The sequence below is a fragment of the Mastigoproctus giganteus genome, chromosome 10 (genome assembly GCF_048544385.1).
Source record: "Mastigoproctus giganteus isolate SK-2022 chromosome 10, ASM4854438v1, whole genome shotgun sequence".
NCBI classification, from domain to species: Eukaryota; Metazoa; Arthropoda; class Arachnida; order Uropygi; family Thelyphonidae; genus Mastigoproctus; species Mastigoproctus giganteus.
In genome coordinates this window covers 206,236,830-206,262,717 of record NC_143584.1, presented here as the reverse complement: position 1 = coordinate 206,262,717, position 25,888 = coordinate 206,236,830, and the positions used below count along the sequence as shown (strand labels likewise).

Sequence of the window (25,888 nt, the reverse complement as noted above, 5' to 3'; positions counted from 1 at the left end):
CTTGCTATTTTTTACTGCTATTCTTATTTCTTTAATTTTAATGAAATTCTGCTGTACTCTGCAGCAATGAAAATTATACATGTATGTATACATATAATATAAAATTTAGAAAAACAAATAATAAAAAAAAAACAATAAACCTCTTGCTTATGAAATTTTCAAACAAGTTGCAAGAGATACAGTCGATATTTATATGAATTAATGAGAAATATGAAACAGTTAATTTTGAATTTAAAGCTTTGAATGAAATTATGTTGCCCATGATACAATTAGGATGTTTAAAATTGTTGCTCATGGAAGTTGATGAATGTTGATCACTTCATTTTGGAAGGCTTCTTGAATGATCAGGTTGCTATCAGATTTGTCACAAATTGATAGGTGGGAGACATGCTGCTAGTACATGAACGGAATTAGTTCTGTAATTGTGCTAGATGTGTCTATCCTACACAGGATAGACACATCTACCACAATTAAATCTTGTGTATTAGTTTGACATTAAAGCTTTTTGATGTCGAACTAATATATGATAGACATGTCATTAAGTTGCAAAATAAAATATCCATAAAATTGATGATATTGCTATGGTAGTAAAACATCAGATTTTAGCTGGTAAGTTGGGTAGCAAACTTTCTCCATCGTGACTTAGTTTTTGTTTCTTTCTGTTGCATCATATGGGTTCAAGATGTTAAAGATAAACTCTAAGCTGATGAGTACCAATGATTTAATTAATATAGCTGATTAGTATTAGCAAGGAAGCCAGAGGCTTTTGCTACACCAGGCAAAAAAAAAAATGTAAAAGTAGATAAGAAAATAAACAAATTATGTGCTCACATAGGTAACCATCCAGTGGACAATAGAATTTCTTCAATTTCTTCACAGGTAGTTGAGTCTGACAGTCTCAACTACCTGTGAAGGCAGCTTGTTCCAGTAATCAACAACTTTCTGGCTAAAAAAAGAAAACTTTCTAAAATCTAGTATAAACCTCTTCCCTTGTAATTTGAATTTATGGCCCATAGGTCTAGAATTATTTATAACAGTGAAAATTTCCCCTTCATTCGTTTTACTAATTCTATCTCAGAGTTTTACAAACCTCAGTTAGGTCCCCTCTATGGTGCCTGGTAAATTAGCAGGGATCTCTGAAATAATATGGATTTCATTTTAATAAACCAGTTTCATTGTTAGCCTGAATAACAACGAGAGTAATATTTGAGATATGTACACCAGCGTTACCTTTCAGTGAATGTAATACCAAAGTCTTTAGTAGCTGTTACTTCATTGATTATTTATTTGTTGATATTACATTAATGGATAATCCAGGTTCTTTTCCCTGGTCCAGCAAATGACAAGCTTTAACAATTAATTTAGAAATATATTTATGAAAAGAACACTTCGAAATTCCATTGATTTCTCAATATATATATGTATGCTTTTTTTACTCCTGGGATAATTCAGAGATATATAGGCATACATAAATATGTGGAGAGATGTGGACTGATATTTAGTGATATGTCATTAATGATGGAACATATATATTCTGATATCTTTGGGTAGCTGTGCAAACTAAATAGATTTTATTTATACTTTCTCCTTATTAGAAGAGTTTGTTAAATATTTCAAAGAAAAAACATGTAAAAATAATCTGAAATTTTTTACAATTTTAATTTTGCTGTTGCCAAAGATTTATTTTTATTTTTCATATGCATAGGTAACCATAACTAGTTATAATTTAATATTAATAATATTAAATTAATATTATTAATTTTAGTAAATTTAAATAAACACGAACATTTGAAATTAAACTTTCTTGAAATAATTACAGCTCTTGCAGTTGAATTCCGACCTGATGGCGTGGAGTTTGCCGTTGCTACTCTTGATGGACAGATATCATTTTTCAATGTCTTTACTGCTATACAGACAAGTTGCATAGAAGGACATAAAGACCTTGGCATTGGACGAAAAGATACAGACTTAGTAACAGCTAAGAAACTTCTTCAAGGACAGTATGTTTCTTTAAAATGAGATTTTAGGATTTTTTTGAAGTGTGATACGATCTCATGTAATATGTAACATTACCTTGGCAGAATAAAATGAGTATGGGCCATTTATTCTGTATTATGGATGCTCATTTTATTCTGTATTATGGATGCTCATTTTATTCTGTATTATGGATGCTCATTTTATTCTGTATTATGGATGCTCATTTTATTCTGTATTATGGATGCTCATTTTATTCTGTATTATGGATGCTCATTTTATTCTGTATTATGGATGCTCATTTTATTCTGTATTATGGATGCTCATTTTATTCTGTATTATGGATGCTCATTTTATTCTGCCAAGGTGCTATTTAACTTTAATATAAAATAGCATTATATTTTTAATCACAGATTAAAACTTTTTCTGACTTGTGAAATAAAGATAGGATGTGTTTTAATGAATGTAAGCAGCTATAATAGATTGTAATGTTTTTCTGTGATAGATATATGGATTATAGCATTGTGAATTGCATTTATTTAATGCTGAGTATGAAATTGAAGATATAATATTGCTGAGTAACACTGCATGAGAGATTACTATATAAGCTGAAATGTATGCTGAAACACATGCCAAGGGATGTGTAGCCAACAAGAAGAAGAGTGAAATGGTTGCTCTTCAGACTGGACTATGGTTATAAGTGGGATTCCTCGGGGATTGGTGCATGGACCACTCTTGTTTCTGATTTTCTTAAGTGACTCTGATGAAGGAATATAGGGCATGATGCCCACATTTGCTGATGATGTGAAGATTGGGAGGGTGATTAATGATCATTACCGTGCAATGTGCCTTCAAGATGACTTGGATAATCTTCAAGGGTGGTCAGAAAAGTAGCAACTATGTTTTAAAGCTGAAAAATGCAAGATTAAACACTAGTGAAATAACAACCACAAAATTAATTATACACTTGTAGGAGTTCAATTAAAAATGGTAGAGGAAGAAATGGATTTGGTGGATTATGATACATGCAAAAGGCGGTGTCTTGTCGATGATTTATCAAACAATTGCATACGGATTATAGAAATAGGGAGGTTATGGACGCAGCATTCTAAGAAACACCACACTTGAAATCTGTATCCATGCATGGAGTTCACAACAGGAAGGGAAAGTTGTGCTTCTTACCAAAAGCTCTCTGAAAGCAATCAGATTATACCCAGACTCGGATCAAATTCAGATAACGCTCAGATCTTGCACCACACAGACTGAGCAACTGTGTGGTGCAAGATGTTTTGAGGTAAACATCATGATAAGAGATAATAGTCATGATGTGTTACAGACCACATGATTCTGAGGTGTATGACAAAAATCTGTTTAGGCAACTGAAATGGACAGGCAAGTGTGATTGCCTCTTTATAGATAACTTAGATTGCAAGTTACAAACTGGAAATACACCATGGGGAAACAGATTATTTTTGAGCTGTTTGAATGATTGTTATTTATTTCAACATGTTAAAGAAAACACAAGGGGCTCTAATATCCTTGACTTGGTCCTCACCAAGAATCCAAACTATATCCAAAACTTGACAGTATAGGAACCAATAAGTCAAAGGAAAAGGTGATACTTTCAGTTTCACCTTTTAACTGAAGAGACAACTACACACTATTGGATAATTTCATTATGGGAAGTATCCAAGGTGTTTACCCTGGAAGCTACAAGGAGAAGTTCTGCAAACAGAAGACGACTAAATGACTGACGTTTTGACATTATTTAGGATCTTGATTTGAGTAACGCTTTCAGTATAGTTAACCACAGAAGGCTATTACATAAACTGGAACAAATTGGGATTACTAGTAACATCCATTGTTGAATCAAGAGCTTTCTAAAAGATAAAAGACAGAGAGTAATCATGAATGGACATTCCTCAGAATTGACAAAACTTTGAGATGCTGATTTATTTCAGTGTTATAAGTGTATATATAACAAAATCACTGATGAGGTAATACAGGCAAATGCTGAATATGAGACATCACTAGCAAATAGAGCTAAAAAATAAAAACAGAGTTCTTTTCATATATGAATACAAAAAAAAGAAGACAGTAAATCAGATAGACCCTTTTCTTGATTGAAGTGGAAGTCATGGAAAGCCCTGCTGAAGTGGCAGACAAAAACCAAACATAGAGTGGAGTCCCTCAGAGATCAGTATTGAGGGCCACTTCTTTTTCTCGTTTTCCTTAATGACATTGATGAGAGAATGCAGGGCAAGTTGTTAAAGTTTACTGATGATTTAAAGGTAGGAAGGGTAATTAACAACCAGAATTAGGCCATTTTTCTTCAAAATGACTTAGATCAGTTGCACAAGTGAAAAGTCTGAAAAATAGCAACTGAAATTTAATGCTTCTATAGGAAGGATAAGGAATAGAACTCCAGGGGTTAGAAGCTAGGTGGAGTGGAGTTAAAAGCAATTCAAGACAAAGAAGAGTTAGGATTTAGTCAGATGTGTAATTTTCCATGCAGTGTAAACAGGTAGCTAGGAAGGCACATGCTTTTTTGTCCAATATATAGGACCATCTCAAGTAGGGAAAAGGATGTAATTGTCCCTTTGATAAGGTGATGGTGAGACCACATTAGAATATTGTTTGATGTCTGGAAGCCAGACAGACTCAGAACTTCTAGAAAGAGAGTAAAAAGAAGAGCAACCAGATTGGTAGATGGGGGCCTGATCAATGCCCACATGAAGAATGGCTTAGAAGGTGCTGACTGCAACTAGACAACTTGTGGAGATGGGGGGGACCTGAGTGAGGTGTAAAGACCTTGAAGTGAATCAGTAAAATGAACAAGGGAGGTATATTTTCACTGATAGGAAGAAACAAGAACTAAGGGGCTTGTGTATAAAATTTTCGGGAGTAACAGAAGCTGAATCTCATGATGCTTACTTTGGGCAGCGTGTTGTAGATCATTGGAATAAACTGGCTGCCATGGTGGTGGAGGTGTTGATAGTTTTGTAAAGTTCAAAGCAATATTGAATAGTCACTTTGTGGCAATGAGAATAGTATGAGTGATTGAGAATTTTTCCTCTTTTTTTATTTTTATGGTAGATATAGAAAAAGTCTGCTTAAATGAAAACCACAAACATGAAAGGTATTAGAATGTGTATATACTTGGATTTCTTGCGTCCTATAGCTATTATAATACTAATACTAATAATGAGTAGGCACATGCTATGCCCAAAAAAATTCCCCTCACAAGAACACCACAATTCAGGATGCATTCAAGATTGATTTCTTCATCCATTCCTTCCCATCCTTGAGCATCCATCAGTGTTCAGCTGACTATAGCCATTTTTAATGACACCATTAAAAATGGATTTGTTTACTTTCTTGAGTACAAGAGGGTTGCAAATTTCCATGCAGCTGCATAGACCAATTGCTGGTGTAAATGGGTTCCCTTCACCTAGTGCTGAAGATTTTAATTATTGCCTGCAATATTACCTTCTGATTTTTCTGCCTGGCAAGCCAGTCATCTGCTGTTTTAGTTTTGAAGTATAATCTTCTGTTTGGACTTCTCATTGCTAGTTTTGTCTCAATGGAGCCACACTTAAGATTCTGGGTACTGCCTACATTAATACACATTAATATGCCAGACAAGCTGTACTTGCTACCGAGGAGTCTAAAATGCTGATGGAACTGATATTCGGGCGACATTCAAGTCAAGTGGACCCAATTTCGGCGAAGTCCGGATGGTCTGTGACAGCAAAATCCTCTGCTTGCACCTTTATGATGGTGGGACTGTTAGTAATCCTGGGTATAACCTCCATGCACAAGTACATGGTGGGTGACCACCCAGGTGTGAACCAACATAAGCAGAGGTCGAGGTGTGGCGCCCACACCACATGGAGGAACGCAGCCCCTCTATGTTACCAGGCAGTACTAGGTGGTAGATGACTCTCATCAACCAGTGCAATACCACCACTTTGCTTATTGGAGGCTTGAAGTGGTGGAACCCATGTTTAGTCTGTAGAGCTAAGTTCCAGTCAACCCTTCCCTATCTCTTCCATCATGCAGTATGATTGATGACTTTTGAGGTTATGATGAACATCGTGGTGAGATCCAATATTCCTTACATTTCGAGGGTACAGCACTAAAACGGTGTTCGCAGGCCAGCCGCTAGTTAGTACACTGGACCGAACCTATTGGTAACTCTCTAGGAGGCTTCCGGATCAGCTAGTGTATAATCTTGCTACCTCTACTCTGCCAGATAGTGACTAGAGGGAGTCCGAGTAGTGTGTATGTGGGGAGCATTCTCGAGGCCACATTATGTCAAGGATCTGGGTATATTCTTACCATGTGTACACCATATCCAAAAATTTCATTACTTCGTAGTATGTCCCACCCACTTTTTCTTACTATTGAATACACCATGAATTGTCAGACTAATAGAGCAAGCTTATCTGCGAAAAGATCTAAACCTCCCAAGCACTTCCTAATTCATTTCACAAATATACATGGTCTCAATTCTAATCTCAACAATGTCCATTTCCACTTGCAGTCTGCCAAACCCCATGTACTTTTTCTGACAGAATCTCAGTTGTCGGTTGATTCAACTACTGCTCATCTCAGATGTTCAAATTATTCGCTGTATGATTCCTTTTGCCTCAAAGGTGGTACTTGTGCACATGTCCCTTCTGATATTCCCTGTCAGAGACTTGGCAATTTGGAATCTCCTCTCTCGATCTTCTCTGGCTTAAAATCTCTCTCTCATTGTGTCAAATTCATCTGTTGTCTCTACCGTTCTCCCAGCTCCACCAGTCACTTGGAGCTCTTTGACTTCCTCTCTTTGCAACTTGACTTTTTCCAGTCCAACTTTCCTAATAGTGAGGTGATTTTAATGTTCACAACACCAGCTGGCTTCCATTTTCTAACATTGACCCAGCTGGTCAAGATGCTGAGGCTTTTGCAATTACTAATGACCTTGCACAGATTGTTCATTTACCTACAAGAATACTGGACAATCCTAATCATACAGCCAATACGCTTGATCTTTTTCTCACAAACAACCCTTCTAAGTACACAGTCGAAGTGAGTTTCAGGCACCTTTAGGCACCTCAAATCACAACTTGGTGATTGTCTCTTCTCCAACGGATCCTTTATCTCATGGCTATTCCCAACCTTGTATTGTTTGGCATTACAAGAATGCAAAATGGGATGACCTGCGAGATTTCTTTTCTTCTTTTCCTTGGTCGGATGACTGTTTGAAAACTTCTGATGTCAACGTTTGCTCAGATCGTGTCAGTGAAATTATTCTTATAGGAATGGAATCCTTTATTCCACACTCCGCTTTAAAACCTCGTCCTTTATCTAAACCTTGGTTTTCCAATAAATGTGCTAAGGCTGTTCAAGAGAATGTTCCATATTGTAATTGGCTTGTTTCTCATTCTTCAGTTTCATTTTCTGCCTACACCAAAGCTCGCAACAATTGTTTCGCAGCAGTTATTAATCAGTCCAAACTAGAGTTTGAACAGGCTAAGAGTAGAAAACTTGCTTCTTGCCCTAATGCTAGCCGAGCATTCTGGTCTCTTGCCAAAGCTATTGGCTGCAACTTTTGCCCATCTCTGCTCTCACCTCTGTCCAAATCATATGGTTCTGCTGTCACTTCAGACAAGGATAAAGCTGACCTGCTAGCATCCTATTTTTTTCCCACTCATGTATTAATGATCTTGATAAAACACCTCCCACCATTCCCAACACGCTTTATTCAATGCCTCCTGCATTGAATAAAGTCTTCCGTCAAAAGGATGTCAGAAGGATTTTGACGAATCTTGATGCTAAGAAAACTCCAGGTCCCGATGGTATTTCTCCACTTGTTCTCAAAACCTGTGCTCCTGAACTTAACTCCTGTTCTTTGCTGCCTTTTTTCACTTTCTTATTCCAAAGGTGTTTTTCCTTCTGCTTGGAAATTTGCTCATATCCAGCCAGTTCCTAAAAAGGGTGACAAATCCCTCCCATCCAATTATCGTCCTATTGCAGTTACTTCTACTCTTTCTAAAGTAATGGAGAAATCAATTAACCGCCAACTCTTAAACTACTTAGAAACCTTCTGTCTGATCAATGATCGCCAGTATGGATTCCATCAGTGTCGATCCACTGGTGATATTCTGGCTTATTTTACTCTTATGGACTAATTCAATGGAAAGGTTCGATGAAACACAAGTAGTTGCTCTTGACATCTCAAAGGCTTTCGATCGTGTTTGGCATAAAGGTCTTCTAAACAAGCTTCCGTGTTATGGTTTGCCAACTGTTTTTAGTAATTGGTTATCCAGTTTTCTCTGTGATCGCTCACTGAGGGTGATGGTAGATGGCTCTCTGTCTTCTAACTTCTCCACTAATGCCGGTGTCCACCAGGGATCAGTTCTTTCTCTCACTCTTTTCCTCTTGTATATTAATGACCTTCTTCCATTGACTGGAAATCCTATCCATAGTTTTGCCGATAATAGCAAATTGCTTCCATTCCACTTTCCATTTTGAGAAACCTTGTCCTGCTCAATCAGCTTCAACTTCTCGAAAATCTGCTACCAATTCCTTAAATGTCGATCTTCAGGTAATTATCCAGTGGGGCAAAGACAACTTAGTTGATTTCAACCATTCTGAAACTCAGTCTTGCCTTATATCTCACAAAAAGGATTCTTCTGCTCCTATGCTTATCTTTAGTGACACTCCGATATCTAGGCAAAATGATATATCTCTTTTGGGGATTACCCTGACTTCTAATCTCTCTTGGCACAAGCACATTACAAATATTGCTTCCTCTGCAGCTAAAAAACTTGGTTTTCTCTTTTGCTCTCAGCGTTACTTTTCTTCCAAACAGCTGCTCACTCTGTATAAATTGCAAATCCGCCCTGCCATGGAATATTGTTCCCACATTTTTGGTGGTGCCCCCAAAACGTCGCATAATTGACCCAAGACGCTCTCATAATTATGGCTAAGGGTTTGCTTAGTTGCTTTGCCGCCTCCTTTAATATAACTGGATAGATCCCATCCACCCCAGGTGCTTTTCTTATGTTTAACTTCAACAATTTCTCCTCCACTTTGCTTTCAGTTATTCCAAAATCATTAAGTATCCTGCTACAATTTGATAACCTTCTGCCATTTTCAAATCTTAATAATTCCTCATGTGTGAATGTAGATGCAAAATACTCATTCAGTTTGTTTGCTGTCTGAGCAGGATCATCAACAGTCGAACCATCGATGTCAAGTGGACCAATCAGATTCATCCCCTTCCTTTTAGAGTTTATATACGTAAAGAAATCCTTGCTGTTTTTCTTAGCATCTTTTGCCAAGGATTTCTCGTAAACTGCCTTTGCCTGTCTAACCTCCTTTGTGACCTGATTACAGACTAGCTTATATCTGCCATAGGCTTCTGAGTCGCTTGATAATTTATATGCATCCCATGCATTTTTCTTCTCTGTTACGAGTCTCATTAGTTCATTAGATAACCATTTAGGCCTAAACCTTGAACAATATTTCTTAATAGGTATGAAACTTTTAGTAGCATCCACAATTAATTCCTTGAATGCTTCCCACTTAGAATTTACTGTTGGTAATATCGTCAGTTGATCCCACTGTACAGAATTTAAAAACTTTCTGAGACCACTGTACTCACCTTTACGGAAGCAAAAACCCTTTCCTTTACCCCTGTTGGTAATTAAATCTTTAAGTAAATCCCACATCAGTACACTGTGATCACTGCCACCTAGTGGTTCCTTTATCTGCAAATTCTTAATACACGAATGATCACTGCTGATAACCAGATCAATTTTTTTTTCTGCATTTTTTCTGCAGATGCTGCTGCAGAAAACAATCATCCAATAAATCTACAAAAGTCTGACTAGTGTGTGAGTGACCAACCCACAAGTTCCAGTCAATATCTGGGAAATTAAAATCCCCCATTATAAGACATTCTGATTTACTAGCCCACTCTATTTCTCTGTACAATTGTTCATTGTACTCATTCGAGTCATTAGGCCTATAACGCACTCCTACTCTTATTTTTGCTTTCGCAGTCTTATGTCACACCAAACTGACTCAACAGTGCACTGTTCATCTATATCAACTGGGTGCACTTCTTTTGATTTTATGTTTTTTTTTAATTAACAGCATAACACCTCCTCCCTTTTTATCCTGTCTGTCCTTTCTGTACACATTGTACTCCCCAAATTCCTGTTCTGCATTCCTTATATCTGTGTGACACCACGTCTCTGCTATCCCAACAATATCCGCCTTTGATGCCTTGATGACGAATTGATCGACAAGGCTCTCATCATATACTCCCTCCTATCGTGCCTGGGCAGAATTGCAGACACCTTCAAATTCAACCCTAACTCACGGCTTTTTTTTTTTTTTTTTTTTCAACATTGACCTGTACTTGTTAAGTAATTCTGCTGGTCTCCTACTCTTAATATCATTGGTGCCAATGTGTACAGCAATATCACCCTTTGTGCCCTTAAAAGATGATATCTGCTCTACGTCATCAACCTTTGCCCTTGGCAGACATACCCTCCTGCATGCATGAGGGTGACATAAATTCAGGTTGAGGAAGGATGGTTGCAGAATAGATGTGCAGAAGTTTGTCTTTAGCCAGGTGGTTGATTGGATATTCATGTATTTGTGTGATGATTTTCTTTATTTATTTTAAAGTTATATAATAACCTATGCTGTTCCTTATTCTGTTTAAATACCATGTTCAGCTATTATAATTGTTCCAAATTTTACCTTGTATTAAAGTAGCATTTAACTCAAGAAGATAACAGCTTAAAAAAAAAAAAACTTTCTGCTCTTTCAGTGCCATATTTATTTTTATAATTTTACCAGTAACATTACAGCACTTATAAAATACTTAGTTTTGGAACATAAAACAACATTGCTTATCATTATGATGATTCACATGTCTCTCTTTTACTATTCTGGAAACATTCTAGTCAAAATTTTTTTCTTCTGATTTTCAGTGATGTGAATGATGAAGTGGTAACAATCTCAACTAACAGTCACATACCCAGATCATTATGTGAGAAAGAGGATCCAGTAAACAAACACATAGTAGGTCCAATAAAATATCTAACTATTAATGCTACAGGATTAATAAACAAATAAAATGACTGCAAACAAATAGTTACAAATTAAAGAATGACAAGCGATACAAAAGTTTACAAATAAAGAGAGGGAAATGAAGTTCTCTTTTAAAGTATAATGTCTGATTTATTGGCTTTACTTTTCAATGGTAAAAATTATACTTTCAACAGTTTTGTAAAATCATTCAATAGCAACATGACCTAGCACTTTATGGACTAAGCTCAGTTCTTTTGCCTCTGATGGCAAATTGCAGATATTGGAACAGTGAATTTTTGAATAAGTGTTTGGTAGGTATATTGACTGTGTATAGTTGCAGTACTAATAATAGTAATATACATATATATATATGTGATGTAAAAGTTAGGCAAAAGTAATAAAAATAAATAAATATGAATATGAAGCTATCATTAGAGGCAGCAAATGCACATCCTCCACATGAAGCCCAATTATATCTGATAATTAAAATAAATATGATATTTAAAATAAAAAACATCAGCCAGTAGTACGGCAAAAATGCAGAGCGAAAAGAAACGCAAAATAATATAAAATAAACAAACAGGGTAGGGAAAGTAGAGATAATAAGACAAAAAGGTAGTCGATAATCCCCTGTATAATTTAGTCATTAAACCCAATTAATAAAAACGATGTAAATTTAAAGTAATGCCAATTATATATAATTTAGCGGTACCGCCCTTGAAGGTACCAGTTCCAAAAGACGTGAAATATCACCAAAAAGGGGTTAAAGAAACTACAAAAACTAAAATATCAAAATGATAGACTGACCATTATGCCCCATATCGACAGAGGACCACGAGGCCAATAATGGTCATGGAATCGCTGCATTTCAATCGTCATACAAATCATCGCAAAGGCGGAAATATCGAAGAACCAAACCACCCTTCCATTCTCCGATAGATCAACCAATGCAGAGGATTTGCATGGCGGTGGTCCTTATGCAGCGAGAAATAATCTATATAACAGACAGCACTCTTGATCAGAGCCACACCACTGACATAATGCAAGCTTAACCAGCTTATATAATAGAAAGGAAAAGAATAGATGGCGGCACAGGCGCTGCTTATTTAGCATATCAACCCACTACTACCACTAATTTATATAATGTGATGTAAAAGTTAGGCAAAAGTAATAAAAATAAATAAATATGAATATGAAGCTATCATTAGAGGCAGCAAATGCACATCCTCCACATGAAGCCCAATTATATCTGATAATTAAAATAAATATGATATTTAAAATAAAAAATCCATGACCATTATTGGCCTCGTGGTCCTCTGTCGATATGGGGCATAATGGTCAGTCTATCATTTTGATATTTTAGTTTTTGTAGTTTCTTTAACCCCTTTTTGGTGATATTTCACGTCTTTTGGAACTGGTACCTTCAAGGGCGGTACCGTTAAATTATATATAATTGGCATTATTTTAAATTTACATCGGTTTTATTAATTGGGTTTAATGACTAAATTATACAGGGGATTATCGACTACCTTTTTGTCTTATTATCTCTACTTTCCCTACCCTGTTTGTTTATTTTATATTATTTTGCGTTTCTTTTCGCTCTGCATTTTTGCCGTACTACTGGCTGATGTTTTTTATTTTAAATATCATATTTATTTTAATTATCAGATATATATATATATATTTATTTATTTATTATTTTTTTTTTTTTTAAATTTTTTCATGAATGTGTATAATTTTCAAAATTTTTCCAGTACCCATATTGAAATATAACTTATAATCTTTATTATTTTGATATTTCTAATAGATTTGTAGTGTCTGTAGATACCATCATTTAAAAATGGTATAAAAACTACCACTTTTTTTTATGCAGAGCTTTTACAACATTATGTTATACAGCTGATGGAGATTGCCTTCTTGCTGCAGGAAAGTCAAAAAATGTTTGCATATATCATATTGCTGAGAATATCCTTCTAAAGAAATTTGAGATTTCTTGTAATCTTTCTTTTGATGCTATAAATGTGAGTAAATTATGTTGAAAATCTGTTATACAGTATTATTTTTAATTAATTTTTCATAATTATTTATTTGAAATGCTGAAAACTTTGACAAAATTCCCATAATGTTTTAATTTTTCATAGGTGTTAAAGGAATTAATTTTCTTCTAGAAATATTTGACATCTACAATTTATTCCACAATGAAAAAATTATCAATTAGCATAAAATTACAAAACCTTTGCCTGTTCATTGATGTAGAGTAGATGTATGTGATTAAGGAATTGGCAGAAGTTTCATTATACTATGCTAATTAATACCTTTTTTTATCATAGGTGGAAATAATCCATGAAAAAAAGCAACTCACTTAATGCATTTTATTCCTATGCAGACACTGATGTGTAATGCTTTGTAATATTTTTGCATCATTGTAATGTGTCTGTTATTTCTTGTTGGTGCTGCATCACACATCAACTTTGATGAAACTCAAAATAGTTTAAAAAAGCACTGACTGCTTCAATTACAGTATGCTACTGTTGGACAGATGGTAGCAGTCATTGGTGTATGCCCTCAAAAACACGCTGCCAAACATGCACATGTTCAGAAATTTCAAAGAAATCAATATTCATGTTTTTTTTCTTTCTAACTACTGCAGTGCCTCAGAATTTAAAAAAAAAAAAAAAAAATTCCAAAATCAAATGCTTTGGCTTCTCTGATGGCTGTATTCAAGTATCATGCACAGGCCACATTAATCACACATGTTCATTCAGTTCTTGAAGACATTCTGCCAAACATGCATATCTTCAGGAACTTGAAAATAATAATACCCATATTGTATCTTTATCTCTGTATAATAATATTTCGACAATGGCCTGTGAGACAAAATCATTGATAGTGATGGTATTAAGGTTGGGATTAAGGAATTGATAAGTTTTAAGCTATGGCATATTAATGTGACATGCAAGGTGATGATTTTAAGAATATTCAGGCATTTATGAATCTGCTAATCAGTTAGGGTGATGGTGGTCAGGGGTGTATTTGTTAATTATCAATTAACAAATACACCCCAATTAGTTAGACAATCAGCATCTTCTAGTTAAGCAATTTTCAAACTCTATTCCTGGATCTCTATGAGGAGAGGGGGGAAGAATGCCAATTGCAAACTTGTAGATCCCAGCCGCACAGACATTTTTTTGCTTGAAGCATGTTTCACGCAGACTAGATGGATTCTGAGTAAGTGCAATTTCAAAGCTGGAAATTCTAGAAAAGTGGCCATGATATTTAATTTATACTTAAAATATAGTCAAAAAAGCTTTAGTTTTCTATATTAAATGTGTTCAACAAACTGAAAATAAAGTTTATTTGTGTGTGCCTATCATTGAAGAGACACATTTAAAAGTTAGAATATTACACTACTGATGAATTGCTTAGATAGTTAAAATTTAATGTGTCAGGATTTGAAATGCAGCACATTTCAGCCAAGTTGTGCCCTGCGTCCTCACTGATTATCACAGAGAGTAGCAAGTTCTTACATATCACGATCTCTGCCAGTGTATTGCTGCTGACTCACCTTTGTCAAATCATGAGTCCAAGACAATCTCAATCAAATGTGAAGATCATGCTTATCATATTTTTTGATTCACAGGGCATTATTCATCATGAATTTTTCCTGCATGGTGAAATCAAACAGTGAATCAGGAATACTACAAAACAGTTCTATAGCAATTCTGTGATATTGTTCAAAGGAAGTGGCAAGTAAGGTGGAGCTCAGAGAATTGGTGCCCCTGCAAACTCAGCACTTTCCATTCAAGTATTTCTTGTAAAGCACTATCACTGTTGCCTATCATCCACCATATTGACCAGATTCATCTCCCTGTGATTTTTTCCCCAAAGCTTTAAAAGCAACCCTTGAAAAGTTCACAGATTTGTAACAATTGAGAAATTATTCAGAGCATGACGTAGGTGCTATTAGCCATTCCAAAAGAAGCTCATTGGGAATGCTTATTGAAGATAAAGAAGTGTTAGAATCTGTGTATATGGTGTCGAGAAGAGACTACTTTGAAGGTGATCTGTCCAAATAGCTGGTAAGCTTCATCATTTCCCAAATATTAGTTCACTCCCTTCACTTTTTTGATCACACATCATCTACCTGAAGATGACTTATGGGCAGCCAGTTGACATTTCACAATTATGTAAATAATGCCTGTGTGAAACTGCTACTTTTATTATGTATTCTCAGAGAAGGCAACTACAAATGGTATTTTAGCACACGTTCTTACTCACCCTCACTACAATTCACAAGATGTTAGCCAACAGAGTAGTGTTATGAGCATCTTATAATGCAAGATGTTCAATTCTCAACATCTCGCATTACTAAAGTTTCTAGCCATCCATGTTTATCAACAACAGGGGGCCTAATAATTTCTTCAATCTCACCATTAAAATTAACTGAATTGTTTGGATTGGTAGAACTTTTTACTTGGGGACCTGTATGTGAGCCCTGACTTTATTTTGTCAATCTTTTAGACCTATACAGCCAGGTTCACATGGGTGGAACTGCCAACAGACATAACTGCATTGTTGGGCAGTAACAAATTTTGATCAAGTCCAGATGTCAGCAGTCAAGTGCAGTTTATTCACAATATTTATGTGGCATATGGGCTAGTGAACTTGTCATCCCATAGTTCTATGAGGAAACATTCACAGACAATCAATAGTTGCATATGCTTGCAAAAGTTGTGGTTGAACGGCTGGCTGGTATTACCTTTAGATAGTTATGCAACATAACAGAGCCCCATTACACAAAGCATTAGCAATCAGGGAGTGATGTGAAATAAACTTCAATTTCAGTTAAAGTTCTCTAAACAGTCTAAGCATTTACCATATTACAAAAAAAAATACAAAAAAAGTTTATTTTTTGATAGAGGAACTGAAGTAAAAAATGGGGGGGGGGGGACTGAACTCTCTGGTGTGGCATATTCTTACCCTTCAATGGTTGCACGTTGTGCAGTGTGAGTGATTATAGGATTGTCGTGTGGTTTCCCAGTCTGCAGAAGAATATTAAATGGCTTTATAAGTATATTCATTATTCAGCTTTTTTTAATGATCAAATAATAATTGTTGAAATGTACTGCAAGGGTGTTTTTAAAACCTATATTAAGCAGAACTAAATTCCAGTATGAATGTTGCTATATAGCTGTATTTGGTCCATGCTTATAATAATTCTTTATCACAAACATTTCTTAGACTATTACAATACCCTTAACCTGTGAGTGATGCCAAGGGTTAGTGAATGTGCTAAGTATTATATAGTTTTAACTATTTTCTTCTAATATACAAGTTAGATTGTTTGCATCACTAATATATAGCTAAAATCTTTGAAACAAATACAGTTTACATGTGAAGCATCATTAAAGACCATCCCATATTGTGAATTCATTCACAGTGAATTGCCCTACTCTTAGATCTGAGTGGCGAGAACAAGTAACAATAGTTTCTGCTATAGAAGTGCTACGTATTTGAGGTATAAGTGTAAGGCAGTTTATCAGAGACAAAACGCATAGAACGAACTACACAGAGTTTCTCTCTTTTTGTAGGTATTAATTCAACAGGTCTTTGAATGCTGGGCAACTTGATTTTAGATTGATCATAGCAGTCTGTCTCCTTGATTCTTGTAAACATTTGCAAAACACAGAATGATATCCATGGCTTGGGTTGAGAGCAGCGAAATTCTTCAGCTGTTTGTCTTTGAATGAGATAAACTTTCAGTTTCAATCTTTTTCTCTAGAGCATAATTTGTCCTTGTTAAACTTTTTTTTTTTTTTTTTTAATTATTATCAGAAAGGAAGTTAAAGATATACTTGTAAATTCACGGAGACTGGACTTATAGGACACCCTATACGTGAAATGATATGGAATAAAAATTCCATTAATTTCAAATCAGTTTTTTATAAATTAATTGTTTACACTAATTTGCAATAAATTATTATATCATATATTCAATTCAGAAAGAATTAACTGTCTTTTAAATCTTTTTTTTTTTTTTTAAATTGAAGGATTTTATCAATAGGAGAAAGATGACCGAATTTGGGAACAAAGCTCTTATTGAACAACGTGAAGATTCCAGAGCTGTAATCAGTTTACCTGGAGTGAAAAAAGGTGATATGGCATCACGGGCATTCAAGCCAGAAGTTCGAGTTTCTTGTGTGCGATTTTCACCAACAGGCATGTAATGTTATTGTTGTTGTTGTTATTATTTTGGCATTAATAATTGGCATTAACTTCCATGTTTGAAATACTGTCCATATCATGACTATTTGAAAAGTTTTTGATCTTTTGAACTCCTTCATTACAAAAAACTGACACTCACTTTGGTGGCTTTTAGCATCCTTCAAAATTTATTGTGGCAAGGAGATCCTTAATGATGACACACCATTGCCCATTACTTGGCCTCTGGATCATAGTATTGAATCCATGTTTCATCCATGATCATCAGTTGGCTGACAAACTTCAAATTCTGGGCAAATTGCATAGGAATTGCATCATTCAACCTCTCCATCTTCTAGTCTCCAATATTTTGGTCCCTGTTTCACCAAAAATTTTTATGCTCAGTTCTTTGTGAACATTATGATGGGCTTGCTCACAGGATAATTGTGTCTTTGAAATGTATTGTAACCCAGTCTGACTGTCATTCAAAATCATGTTATGGATAACGTTGTTTTCTTGTGGTTAGTACTATCATGCCAACCAGTCTAGCCAGGTGGGTAAAGTGCCTGCCTGGCAACCCAAAGGTCGCGGGTTCGAATCTCTCCTCGGGCTTGGATCAGTGTAAAATGCAAAGACTTTGGGAGGTGCATTATGGCCACAGAAGCCGATGCGCCAACAACTAACAAAAAAAAAAAAAAAAAAAAAGCACTATCATGGATCAACCAGAATTTGTTCATCTTTGGTGACTTTACAAGACATTTTGAATTCAGCAGCCCAGTTCTCGGTGGTACTGTGTGATGGACAGTCATTGTGTTGTATCTCTGTCTACTTGTAGCTTTAATTCCAAGACATTCCTTTAAAAAAAAAAAAAAAAAAAAAAGTATTTCATTACTGCATGGCTCTCTTCTTTTGCAAAATTATTAGTTTTGGTGTATATGATTTAAAACAGACCAAAATCAAGTAAATTATTATTGTTTTTGTCTATTTTTCAATATTTAAAATATTGAAAAATAGATAAAAAGAAACCCACCTTTTATGGAAAAAAAATCCTTGATATTTTTTATGAACGTTTAGTAAAAGAAATTGTGTGGACAAGAATATTAATAGTGGAACTTAATGTGACAATTTTCAATACCTAAGAACTCTGATATACACTGTGCTGCCACTTTATTAGGTACACTCACCTAGTAACATGTTGAGCCTCCTTTAGCCTTCAAAACAGCCTAAATTCGTCTAGGCATGGATTGAACAAGATGCTGAAAATGTTGTGAAGGAATGGAGTACCATGCAGACATGAGTGTCATGCAGTTCCTTGAGATTCAAAGGTCCCGTTCCAGCTCATCCAAAAGATGTTCAATAGGATTGAGATCTGGGGAACTGAGTGGGCCACTGCAGCAAAGAAAAGTCATTGTCATGTTCCTGGAACCATTCCATAGTGATTCAGGCTTTGTGCACCAGCACATTATCCTGCTGGAAGTAACCATCTGACTGAGGATAAACTGTCAACATGAACAGATGCACTTGGTCAGCAACGATGTTTAGGTATGATGTGGCAGTCAGACATGAACCTATGGATATCGATGGATCCAACGTGTGCCAGGAAAACATTCCCCACCACCTTGCACAGTAGTCGGCAGACATGACCGGTCCATGGATTTGTGTTGTTTTCACCAAATTCTGAGCCTTCCATCAACATGATGCACCAGAAACTTCGACTCATCAGACCAAGCAACTGTTTTCCAATCCTTGATAGTCCAGTGCTGGTGTTGCTGTGCCCAGAGGAGGCGTGCTCTCTTGTTCTTCATTGATAACAAAGGTACACGATGTGGCCATTGACTGTTGTAGCCCATTCGCAACAAAGTGCGACTAGTGGTCCATTGTGATATTTTGTTCTGCACACCAAGGTTGTATTCTGACGTGATGTGCTACATTGTGGCCTGTCTGTTTGCTTGTACAATTCTAGCCAACCTCCTCTGACCTCTCTCATGAACAAGCGATTTTCTTCCACAGGAGTGCCATTGAAAGGATGTTTTCTGTTCGTTGCACCATTCTCGATACACCCTTGAAACTGTGGTGCGTGAAAAGTTGAGGAGAACTGCCATTTCAGAGATGCTTTGTCCAGCACGTCTTGCACCTACTACCATGCCATGTTTGAAGTCTATTAGATCACTCCTTTTCCCCATTCTTGCTACGGTTTGTACGCTAAACTGATACTAGAAAGGTTATTCTACTGCATTTATATCCACACCTGTGGTCATGTGACTTGCAACGTTGTGGGACAAACCATTTGTGTGCAGAGCAGGGGTGTACCTAATAAAGTGGCAGCACAGTGTATATAAGTATAATATTCTATACTTATTATTGTAGAAATAAAGAAATGTTCTTGTACAATAATATTTCTTTACTTCTTGCTTCATGTTTGGTTATTAGCTAGCATGTGTGCTCATGTACTCTGAAAAACCTACCTCAGTGCCAACCTGCCTTCATTTCCTCCTGCATTTAGTTTTTTCATTTCAAGGCATTGCTGAACTTTTAGTTATATGTTAGCCACTAGACATACTTTCTTTAAGTTCTGAATAGTTGATGTGGTATGTGGGAAATTCTGCAATTAAAAAAACCTGCACATTTACCTTTTGTTAGAATTAAATTTTTTCCTGTTTTTTTATATTATGTTCATATGTATATTACCATATTACTAAATATGTTTTAAATATTGATAATATGATTTCAAAGAAATATAATCAGCGTAAGGTAAAGCATATGTACCTGATACATATTCTAAAACTGCATCTGTAATTAAAGATTAATAAAGCAAACTTGCATATTCCATATTTGTTTGTGCTAGTTTATTTGAATGTATGACTTGTAGACATCCATTTCCATCAGAATTTGAATCTGTAACTCTGCTAGTACTTAGGATTGAGAAGATAGAAAACACCTGTTGACATTGGGCTTGCATTTCTATGAATTGAAATATATATGAAGGAAGATTGTTCCAAAGAATAAAGTTGAAATGAAAGTGAGGAAATGTTAGTTTGGTGAGTTTGAAGTTGAACTATGAATGGATCTTGAGTAGTTTATGTACATGTTCAAACTGGTTTAGAAAAAAGAGATAGAATTATAGATGCTAATTCTGCCTGTTTCTTCCAAAGAAGAAGAATATTACCCGGTACTGGATTAGCACCAATGGAATCCAATATAGACTCCATCAGCTTCCATTAGCTGATTTCATTATTAAATGCTCAACATAGTATTATGTTGAAATATTTGATGGTTAATGACTTTTTCCATTACTTTAGAGTTGGTATAAATGCAATCAGATGATAATTGGAAGGGAAGATTTTTCACTCTTTTTCGGATTGGCTATATATGAGCAAATTTTCATGCAGGAAAAACACTAATGGAATAAAGGAGTTAACAGAAAACAGAAATTAACTCTGGATCACTGGTTTTAAGAACAAATGGAGAAATCCCATCAGGCCATGGAGGTCTTCTAATGTGGTTTTGTCAGAAAAACCAAGGGAAATGTTGATTATGATAGGAGGAGATTTACTAAGATCATCAATGGAAGATTTTGAGGGGAAAATAAGATACTAATAAGTCAGCTTTATCTTCAGATTAAGATATAATTGATAATGTCCATCATAACAGAGCTGGAAGTATGGCTAGACACAAGTTGCATCCAATAGCTTTGGAAAGAGACTAAAAGGCTTGACTACCATTTTGACAAGAAACAAATTCTGTGCTCTTAGCCTTTTCAGAATTGAGTTTGGATTTATTAATTTGTTTACAGCCACTGTTTATTTTAAGCAGAAAAAAATGAAGATTTGGATTACAACTGAATTTCAATATGTTGCACTCTTATCTTGAACCACTATCACAACTTACAGTCAAACACGTTCTTTTAGAATGTGCACATTATTTTCATAACAAAAATGCTACTTTCTGTTGTCTAGGATAACCACAAGAACCCTTGTCACTTACTCATATTATAGGATATAATGCAAATCTGGATGAATATTCTGCCTGCCTTAAAATTTTTCTGATGCCAAATAAGACCAACATTTTAGATTAACTATACACAATATATGAATAGGCACACTTTGTCCTAAGTAGGCCTCGTACTTCTAAAAATCCACACTATGATCACATCCTTCACACTTTAAAAATTGATATTCTTTACATCAGTTGTATATCCAAATCAAGATATTTGTTGCAGACTAACTGTCTTGATTGCACTTGGGTTTCAAGCAAGATTAGAATCTATGTTCAGTAATTTCATAATTATTTCAATTTAATGCTATGTTAATCAGAACCAATGAATTTTCATAAAGAAGTCATTGCTTTTGATTATAATTTTTATATCTGAAAATACTTTACTAGGCTTTATCATTTAAAAGCTGAAGTTTCGTAGTAGAAAATGTTTGTGAAAGTATGTGCTGAAATTCTGTTGTCCCCATATTTTGAATATTATTTATTTTAAAATTTTCAACTGTCTAAATATAAGATATTTTTGATTACACAGATAATCTATATAAATTTTTTTGTTAAAATTAATGTCTTACCACTTTCTTTTATATTTATTTAAAGGTAGAGCATGGGCTGCAACCACTACAGAAGGTCTCTTGATCTATTCTTTAGATCATGCATTAGTATTTGATCCCTTTGATTTAGAAGAAGGCATCACTCCTGATAGCATACGCCAGAAATTAAAAGAAAAGGAATACTCTCAAGCACTTATGATGTCATTTCGACTTAATGAGCAGTCCATTATTACAGAAGTTATAGAAAACATCTCTGTTTCCAGTGGTATGTGTGCAAACAAAGATAAATTTGCAGATTAAGATGTTATTTATTTTTTAAGTTAATATTTGTTTCTCTTTATAAATATATATTTTTTTTAATTTCAAGCATACCATTACATTCTTAAAGGCAAATGTGAATTAATTCACTTTTAATAGTAATACAAATGTACTTTTTTAATAAATTATGTAGTATATAACAAATGAAACAATGAGAATGGAAATATTTTATTTTGCATTGCAAAGATTATAAAAATCAGGTATTTAAACACTTGTCCCAATATTACATAGGAAAAAATCACAGAATTTAGATGGCCATTCATCTAAATATCAACTTAAATATCCATCTAAATATCCACACATCCTGTGTGCCAGATGCACACAGGGCATCTGTGTGTATATGCCAGGACTGCATATATGCCAATAAACCAGTTTTCAGTATTACAAAATTTCATTTGAGCAACCTTCATTTTTACATTATTATAGATAAAGAGGTGAACTACATTATTATTTTATTAATTTATTTATTTCATTTTTAGTGGAACTTTTATCTAACTGTTTGCCTCAGCTCTATGTGGAGAAAATGCTTGGATTTCTAGGCTCTCAACTAGAAAAAACCCGCCACATAGAATTTTATCTAACATGGATCCAACACTTACTAACTAACCATGGACCTAAACTTAAGGAGAGATCATCAGTTATAATGCCAGCACTTATAACACTACAGAAAAATCTTACTCGACATTATGATGCCTTAGGAAAAATGTAAGTAGTTGAATAAAATTCTACTATATTTTAAAAAGGTTTTATATGGTCACTTACAAAGATTCAAGTTGTGTGAAATTTGGTTAATGTTAATCTACAAACTTCTAAAATTTGTAGATTAACATTCACCATTATACAAATTATATGTAATATAATAGTTTCCAACTTTGTTGAATGAGGTTGTAGATATTTTACAACTGCTGTCTTTTGCATCATTAAAACTAAACCATTTAATTTTAATTAAATGGTTTAGTTTTGATCGATAGATTTTTAAATCTATCCATCAAATATATATCCATCTATAAATGTGTTTATCCTTGCATAAGCACAGATACCTGTTTGCTTACAGATGATTTAGATTAAGCAGTTATATGATGCTGTATTTGCATGAAATTATTCTTAATTTATTTTTAGATTTTTTCCCAACTTTATATAATGAATGATTTTCATTATTTGACTGGTGTATGAAAGTAAATCAAGAATGCCTGGATAGTTAATATAGAGAAGAAAGAAAGGTTCAGAAACATGTTGCAAGGTGGAAAGGATATTAAATCAGAATGAAGAATTTCAGATTTACTAACAATTTTGCTAACATTAACTATTGCCATCTCACATTAAATTATGTTACAAAGAAGGTTAGGAAAGCTAAGGCAGATTACAAGGTCTCTGGCAAAGAATGCAAAATTATTAATCTGACATCTTTACTTATGTAAACACTAAAAGGAATGGGACAGATCATATTGGAAAACTAGATATGAATGAGTTAACTGTTGATGAACCTACTCAGGTAGGTTTGTCAACAGTTCACTGACAAACCAAGTAGATATTTTGGATCTACATTCACACATGAGTAATTTTTTAGGGAAGGGAATACCAGAAGTTATCAAATTCTGACAGGGACCTGAATGATTTTGTGATAACTGAGAAGAAAGTGGAAGGGAAAGTGTTGAAGCTAAATGCAAAAAACAAAAAATACCTGGGATTAATGGGATCTATCCAATTATATTAAGGGAGGTGGCAAAAAAAGTCAGCATACCTTTAGCCATAATTTTGAGAGCATCCTTGGATTCAGGGGAGATTTCTACAGATTGGAGATGTGCAAATGTATCCTCAATTCACAAAGAGGGATCAGAGGGTGACTGGAGTAAGTACTGAACTGTTAGCTTGACTTCTGTTTAGGAAAAATAATGGAGTCACTGGTTACAGAAGTAACAAAGGACCATGTAGACAGGAGTGCATTTATACTGTGGTGACAGCATGGATTTGTTAAGGAGCAGTCTTTTCTCACCAATCTGATTGGATACTATGACACAGTGACAAAGGAACTGGATGAAAAAAATAATTTTGATGTCATACACTTAGATTTCAGAAAAGCTTTTAATACTGTTGTACATAAAACATGTTGCTGTATAAATTAGAGCAGTGTGGCATTTGGGCAAATTAATGCTATAGATAAAGGGATGATTGAGTATAAGAAGACAGAGAATTTATTAATGATATTGATGACAGCATATCAGATCTAACGACTGAGTTTGCAGATGTTACGAAGATTGGCAGGGTGGTTAATGACAGATATCAGGGTATGCTACTGCAACAAGATCTAGATTACTTAGGAGATGGGCTAAAAAGTGGCCATTCATGTTCAGTGTTAAACTTGAACTGCCACAAATGCAAGATATGGATAGCAGTAATCTCAGATTAATGTAGTGGAGAATGTAAAAGATCTTGGGGGGGGGAGGGTATAATTGTGAAGTAAGATATGAAGTTCACTGAGCATTATAAACAGGCAGCCAGAACAGCTCACGAGGTTTTGTCAGTGATACACAGGAATTTTGCCAGTAGGGATAAGGAGGTGATTATCCTATTGTATAAGGCAGTGATTAGAGTACACCTTGAATATTACATATAAGTCTAGAAGCAGAAGGATATGGAGCAGATGCAGGATTAGTGAGGATGTAAGATTAGTGAGGGGAACAGATGCAAGATTAGTGAGGTGAACAAAAAGGTGCTCTTACCAACAAAAGGCTTCAATTCTGTAAATTACAACATCTAGAGAGTCGTCACCTGTAAAGAGTCTGATTGAGGTGTTTAAAGCCCTGAATGGATTGAGTAAGCTCAGTGCTGATGGAATCTTTCCTCTTGCTTAGATTATGTACATGAAGGGACATAAATTCACATTGAGGAAACATGGTTGCAAGATAAATGTGTGGAAATTTGTCTTCTGCCAGTGGGTAGTTGATTGTTGGAACAAACTTCCATCTGGTGTTGTAAAAATTAGTTTGAGTAAATTCAGGGAGAACCAGACAAACTGTTAGAGGGGAATGGACAGGTAATATGGGAAGGGTGGTTTTTTTTTTTTTTTTTTTTTGGTTAATGCTGTATTAAGCTTGCTTTTTTGCATCCTTTTCCAATACTAATACTTATGTTGAATTGATATAAATTCTGTGTTAAGATGCCAAGTGTTTTTCAAACAACTTTTTGTTTCTTTATATAGATGTGATCATAATAAGTATGCTTTGAGTTATATCTTGCAAGCTGGAAATCTGAAAAAGAGAAAGTCAATTGAAGAGGATGAAGAAGAAGAAGAAGAAGAAGAAGAAGAGGGAGGGAGTTAGCAGAATATCTGCAAATGTAAATTATTTATCCCTTCTTTGTAAATAAAATTTTTATATAAATTATAAACTGTAGTCTATTTTTTTCATAAATAAGTGAAAGATCATAATTTTCTTAATAATAAACTTTATAGTAAAGAATTTTAATACCTGTTAATTAAATATTTGCATTTAATTATATTCAAAAATATTCAATTTTAAATAATATCTGTTACCTGCTCTACATATTTCTGTAGTAAACTTTTAATTAATATTAAATATTAAACACAAAGGAATGTGTTTTTACTGACACTGAGAACAGAAAATGATTTGAATCAGAGCTAGTATGCAACAGGCCATATTTGTTTGTGCAGGGTCACTGTTATGGCCTAGCACAGCCAAATTTATTTTCACAAAAATGTGGGTCTTCTCTCACATTTTTTTACTGTCTTTTAA

General features: G+C 34.8%; 1 protein-coding gene across 1 annotated transcript in view; it reads left to right on the top strand.

The window, feature by feature from the left end:
- LOC150079808 (periodic tryptophan protein 2 homolog) overlaps nt 1–25,456 on the top strand; it is an 84,229-nt gene extending 58,773 nt beyond the window's left edge. The window contains exons 14-19 of the mRNA XM_090383239.1: nt 1,820–2,000; nt 12,947–13,094; nt 17,124–17,292; nt 21,865–22,083; nt 22,616–22,841; nt 25,336–25,456. Of these exons, the coding sequence (XP_090239365.1) occupies nt 1,820–2,000; nt 12,947–13,094; nt 17,124–17,292; nt 21,865–22,083; nt 22,616–22,841; nt 25,336–25,456 (1,064 nt within the window). The remainder of the gene's footprint in view (nt 1–1,819; nt 2,001–12,946; nt 13,095–17,123; nt 17,293–21,864; nt 22,084–22,615; nt 22,842–25,335) is intronic.
- The last annotated feature ends 432 nt before the right edge of the window (nt 25,457–25,888 follow it).